Here is a 6,938-nt window from a genome sequence, read left to right on the forward strand (position 1 = left end):
TTGTTCTACTAACATCAGGAGTGAAACTGAACTGATAAGAACTCTTTGCTTGATCAGAATTCGACCTTTTTGGTCCGATAACATGTGATCTGTGTAGAACCGTCATATGATTCAATTAGTTTATCCTGTTCATGTTTGTGGGTGCCAACAGGAAGTGAGCTAGCTCTACCTATAGAAGACGTGCATGACGTCTCTACTGAGCACGCTCAGTGTGGAGAGTGTTTGCATCCAGACAGCAGCTTTCATTGTAATCAATGGTGGCGCCAACTTTGAACAGGTGCAACATGTAAGATATGACCACCTATTGGCCGAAGCCACTAGCTGCTGTTAGCGTGCAGCTCAGTTAGCCATGGAGCTAAGTGTTCCTGTTAGCTGACAGACTTTGATTCAGTTTGTGTCCAGTCTGAATGTAGTGAGTCTGACGATGAGTTAACAAGCAGATTAAACTGGTCTGAGTTCAGTCAGAGACAGAAACTTGAGTGGACGGTTGGATTTTTCTGTTTATAATGAAAATAGGAGTCAAAATATTTCCTTTGATATTTAGTGAGTTTTTGTTGTTGACTTATGAGCATGCTAACCTCAGTAGACTGTTGTCTCTTCACATTCTGGTAATTACATTAAATTCTGGCTGTATCTTACAGATTGTACCTTTGAAACATTTAGATGTAAAGTGCTGAACTGAACTCCAGCAGTCCCTGATGCAGCTCTGGTTCTGGTTCTCCTCTGAGCCCTTCACTCTGTCTGTTAGGCTGAGCTCAGAATACATGCAGAGAAAACTAACTATGGCTGCTGTTATTTGTGAATTTATTTCCACACAGACCTGTCAGACACAAGTGCTGTGAGCATGTCCATACCTGCCACATTCCGTCTCCCAGAGGAGCTGACTGACCTGAGAGGGAAGAGAACGCAGTATCGGACAAAGACCCCGAAGCCCCAGATGACGGTGAGGCGGAGGCTGATGTAGCGGAAGTTCTGGTTGGTTCTGGTGAGGAGGTTCCAGGAGGCCAGCTCCTCGGAGGAAAAGCGCTGCGTCACCTGGTCGTCCGCGATGCTCTCCAAACCCTTCTTGCAGAAGTAGAAGGCGTCGCTCAGAGCAAACTCCCTGCCGGACAGGGAGCAAGAGCTCCGCAGAGGCCCCATCTCCTCCTGCATCGAGCCCCCCGCTCGCTCAATGATCCCTGGGACACAATCACAGAACACGTCAGCGCTCGTCAGCTCACAGCAGGTGAGAAGAATCCACTAATGCAGGTTTACTGTGAATTTAACGTTAATTTAGGGCTGAAACTACTAATAATTTCTCAATGTATCCATTAATGGTTCAGTGTCTTTTAGTTTAAAAAGAGAAATACATTTTTCTGTGTTGTTGTTTTGGTGGGTTAAAGTTGTCCACAAACATATTAAACATTTCTCGACTAACATTGGTGGTTACTGATCCACCAGTGTATACTCTGACATTACATTTCTGTATCTCACACCAGTAATCCACTCAAATAAAGAAATAGTAAAACTAACAGGTGTTAAATGGAGCGGTGGATGAATGAATGTTTCACCAGTACACATACATCAGTCTGGTTCACTGTGTTGTGTAACATGTGACTCATTAACTAAATCTGAGATCACTCTGTGTATTTAAACACAGGAAGAGAAAAAGTTGGACCTGTAATCTGAATCAGGTTCATTACCAAACAGGATTTCACTCAGCAGGAATGTTCAGGGTATTAATTCAGAGAGTAACGTCACAATATGACTAAATACAATCTGGACTACGTGTTTTGTGTTGTTAAGTTCTGACTGGTAATAGTAATAATACGCTGCTGGATGGTTGTATTCCTGAACAACGAGGTGTAGCTGCTGTTTCTACCGTGGGAACTCCCTCTAAAGCTTGAAATGAGATTAAATGCAGCTGCAGCAGAGGAACAGTGTACGTTATGTTGAGAGGAGGATCACGAGGACGCTGACCTCCCACAAACAGTTAACCCTTTAACATACAGCTCTGCTTCCCCTGAACAGTGTCCATGACTCTGATCTCTGCGGTGAAGGAGGCTCTGTGGTTTGATACATGAGCTGGTTCTCAAATCACTGAGAACGTCTGAATATGATCCATCATGTGATGAAGAGTTTCTGATGCACGAGCTTCCTCAGACTGTAGACACCACTGTGAAACTGATGTCAGTCTATTTGACTAAAGTTATGCAATCTTCTGTTGCATCATCATCCTGAGACGAGCCATGTGTGTTTCACGCTGCTCTCATCACACACACACACACACACACACACACACACACAGCGTCACATGATCTCTGTGTGCAGCTGAAACAAATCCCTCATACAGCAGAACACAATGTCCTGAGAGCACGAAGGAGGAACTGCTGCTGCTCATGACTGACTCGTGAAGTCTCCTGAATGATTTTCACAGTGTCCGTCTGAGTTAAAGTCCGGGCTGAACCTCAGCGTCAGGCGGGTGGAGGGTGGAGGGTGGAGGATGGTTTCAGATCCTTATTAACACCACAATGTGAAGATGCTCCTCACAGGTTAAATTTGGGATTCACCTCAAAGATAAAGTGAAGCAGACGTACACAGTAGTATAACATGGAAATACTCGTGTAAAGTACATAAGTACACAAGAGTGTAATTGAATTTAAAAGCTATCTCATCGTCCACACGCACAGACACAAATATGCTGACTGTCAGCAGCCAGAGAGCTTCTGATGGTAGGATTGTAGTCTGATTACAGTGTGAGGAACTGATTATAACACATTCATGTATCTGACTACATCCTGATGTTTTAACTCACAGACACCTATTTAATTAAAGGGTCAAGTTAAGGGATTAACTGAACACATGTCATCAGGATAAAGAATAAAAGGAAACTGTATTCCAGTTAAGTTACAGGAAGAAAAGATGTCATCAGATTACAGATACATTCATTAATCAGTTCCTGTGATGTCACTGGCATCACTGGCTACACGTCTTCACAGGTGAACAGTAACTGTGTCAGTCACAGATTTACCTACGAACAACATAAAGTAGCTTTGATCATTTCTTGGATGGTTTATTTCATCAACATTTATTCACTCTGAGGCATTTCTTTCTTTGTTTCATGGTGATGTTTTTAACGACTCAGCTTATCATGGTTAATTACCAGTCATGGTCGGGCTGGGTGTTGGACTCACCGTTGGGCAGAGGCACCGGCACGCTGGGCTGCTCCTGCCGTCCTCTCTGGATCCGTAACGTGGCCCACTGCAAACACAGTTATTCTCAGATGACCTCTGACCTCATGACTCCTGCTGCACATTTCACAACTGAACAAACATCTGAAGTAAGAGCTGAAGTTCTGCTGAGGACACACAACTACAGTCCCACAGTGTCAGTTACCTCCAGGATTCTGACGAGGATCTGGATGTAGACCCCCGTGACCCCCAGAGAGAGGCCAAACATGGCGGGCAGCATGATGAGAAACACCACCACAAACACCCACACCTGGAAAACACCTGCAGCCACACACCACAGGTCCTCCATCACTGACAGCTGAGGCAGCCACACCTGTGCAGGTGTCAGGTCACATCATCATCTGGAGACACACAGACAGACAGACAGACAGACAGACAGACAGACAGACAGACACACAGACAGACAGACAGCACCAGAGTCCCTTTAATTTTCAGGCAGTTTAACAGACAGCTCTCAGTGTGTCCTGCCCCTCAGTTCAGACTGAAGCGTCATTGACTCTGTGATGAAACACGGTTCAGATGTTCGTGTTCCTCTCAGGATGATCCGTCATCAGGTCAACATGTGTTCAATACTTTATTTATTTATGATCACAAACCTGCAGAACTGATGACATCACACCAGCCTCAGCGGGATGAAGCTCAGTCTACAGAAAATTATTAAATGTATTTATTTTGAAAACTTTCATAGTTTTTAGTAATTAAAGAAATACTACAAAATAAAATGAGCTGTCTGACTCAGATGTTCCGGTTATAACACAGTTTCACTGTTTAAAGATATTTTTATACCAAAATAGAAACAATTAATTAAGAAAAGTGGCGATGATTTGTTTCAGTACTTACTGAGTGAGGAACTGTAAATCTTTACACATTCTGTGGACTCATAAGTTCACGAGTGTGTAAACAAACAGGTGTGAATAAAGCTGTAAGCAGGTAGCTGGAACACTCTGACACTGCAGTCAGCTCACACACCTGCTGACACACCTCCACAAAGTGTTGCATCGTTTAAACTTTCACAACGCCTTCAACTTTTAGAGTTTGTCAAACTTTTGTATCTAAAATATTAAAAACCCTCAAAAAACAAAGAAGTAAAATCAGGAGCAGAACTGAGGAAACAATGTTTTTATAATCGATTCATCATAAAGACAAAAATGACGTTTGTTCCAGATTCTGATTTTTTCTTCTGATATCAAAGTGAAGATCAATACATTGATTAATCAAGAGAATAATCAGTTGCAGTCCTGCCAGAATTTATTGATTGTTTTTATTATTTCATCGGCCAGTTGTTTCATTGATTAACATCAATCATGATATTAATGCAACGACAACAATAATAATCCAATAATTAAATATTAAATGAGATTAAACATCTGATCAGTAAAGTACTTTCACTTTGACTTTGAATACAATGATTTTACTGGTAATGGAGTATTTTTATACTGGTGTATTTCTACTTTTACTGCATTACTTACATTTCAGGAAACTCCTTGAAAAAAGTATTCAGGTCCTTTACTTAAAGTACTATTACCACACTGTACATACTCTGTTACAAGGAAAAGTAACTTAAAGTAGAGTAAAAAATATCTATGATAATAAGAGCATTTTTACTTTTCATACTTTAATTACATTTTGATGATAATACTTCCCCCAGTATTTAAAAGTATTTCCGTATTTAGTGAAGGAAGTATTGAGTTACTATGAATACTAAATACCACACTCTACAAATACTTTATTACAAGTAAAAGTAAGTATGTGTAATCAGGAAAAGTATTCTAAGTAAAAGCACTTAGTGCAGTAGTTGGTTGAGATGAAGCTGTTATTGATCATGTTCACATTAATCGACTGTTTGGAGTTTTTGTTTCTTAATCTGAGCAGAAATGCAGAGAAGCGTAAAAAGAAATGACTCGAGTAAATAAATACTTCCTTCAACTTCTACTCAAGTAACGTTACCTACATGGACTCAGTTACATTCCAGCACTAGCTAACGGAAAAGCAGCGGCTGAACCGTCAGTCCGACACAGTAACAGTCCGTAACGTTCATTATCGCTCAGTATCGCTCAGTAACGCTCAGTAACGCTCAGTATCGCTCAGTGACGCTCAGTAAAGCTCAGTAACGCTGACAGTAAATACCTGAGTCTCGGTGAGGCGTCCCGCGGTGTTTGCTGTGCTCCTCCGTCACTCTCCGTCAGCTCGCCGCTGTCTCAACACTCCCTGCTCTCCGTTATTCGGCTGCTGACGGAGGGCTGCGCTGGAAACACGCAGGCTGTCACTGCGCATGCACTGCGCACACGATGCACGAGCTTCCGGTTCGACAGTTGAGGGGAAAGTTAAGGGAAACTCGACTCACTGCTGAGCGACACATAGACATATATACATAAACACACACACACACACACACAAACACATATATTTATATATATGTATACACATAAATACATTGATATACATAGACATATATACACATATATGTAGATATATATAGCCCCGTTACCTGATACAAGTCAATGGAGTAAACTTCATAAAGCTCCTTCTACAAAGTGCTATAAGTTAATGCCAACCCGCTCAGTGAGGCGTTTATGAATATATGTCTACGTATATATATATATACATACATATATGTATATATATATATATATATATGTATGTATGTATGTATGTATATATATATATATATGTATATATATGTATGTCTCGATAAACTCTCGATCTACCTGTCAATCTTCGTCCCTACCCTCACCTATGGTCATGAGTGATGGGTCATGACCAAAAGAATGAGATTGTAGGTACAAACGGCCGAAATGGAAATGGAATTGCATGTCTTCCAAACCTCAGTATTATTATAATGTGAATAAACTCATGTTGACAATAATTTGTTGACACAAAAGAAATGGCAATTGCATATCACTCACAGCTACACAGGATACAAAGCTAACTAGTTAGCTTTCTATAAATACTTTGTTTGTTAATTTTACATTAATTAATCTACATATTGTGTTAATAAGGCCTGACAAAACATTGTATATATGTGTGTATGTATACGTGTAGGTATATATGTGTATGAAGCAATCCTCTGTGTGTTCACCTCTTTACTGTTACTGAAGCCAGTTAGACATCAACGTGCAGCCTCATGTCTGTCTGAGAGACACTTATTAAACGAAAAATTAAAAAAACAACTCAATATTTCGCTTTTCTGTTTTTCTGTATGCACTAAACATTAAAAACGTTTTCCTATTTTCAGCCCAAAACGGAAAATATAATAAACAAGGAAACCAAAATGAAATAATGAATCTAATTTACATTTTTTTTCTGTTATTGTTTCCGACAGTACATTTCTGCTGTGTGGCCACGCCGCCACGCTTTGTGCATGCAGTGTATAGTCTAGTACCTCTGGCTGCTAATTACGCTTTCAATAAAGCATTGGTGGGAAAAAAGTATCACCATCACCATGTTTTATTCAATTATGGATCTTAAAACCCTCCATAAGATATGTTTAAACACGTTCTGAAATGTCTTCAGTCTGAAGCGGAACTAAAAGCCTCCGCACTTCCCCTGCCGGAGCTTTAGAGCGTGACACCCAGCGGAAGTAATGAGTAGCAGCTAGCAGCATTAGCTGGCTGTGTGTAATGAATGAAGTGAAGACGGTACTGAGTCACAGCGCAGCTCATTATTGAACGAGTAATTAAAGAACAATGAGTTCAGTTGAGAGTTTGA

At 40.7% G+C, this 6,938-nt stretch overlaps 1 protein-coding gene across 1 annotated transcript in view; it reads right to left on the reverse strand.

The window, feature by feature from the left end:
• Positions 1-5,481, reverse strand: part of LOC115592686 (glycerol-3-phosphate acyltransferase 3-like) — a 47,042-nt gene extending 41,561 nt beyond the window's left edge. Inside the window, 2 exon segments of the mRNA XM_030435732.1 lie at positions 3,492-3,571; positions 5,358-5,481. Coding sequence (XP_030291592.1) covers positions 3,492-3,519 — 28 coding nt within the window. The 5' untranslated portion in view covers positions 3,520-3,571; positions 5,358-5,481.
• Positions 5,482-6,938: the final 1,457 nt, after the last annotated feature.

The sequence above is a fragment of the Sparus aurata genome, chromosome 12, assembly GCF_900880675.1.
Source record: "Sparus aurata chromosome 12, fSpaAur1.1, whole genome shotgun sequence".
Lineage (NCBI taxonomy): Eukaryota > Metazoa > Chordata > Actinopteri > Spariformes > Sparidae > Sparus > Sparus aurata.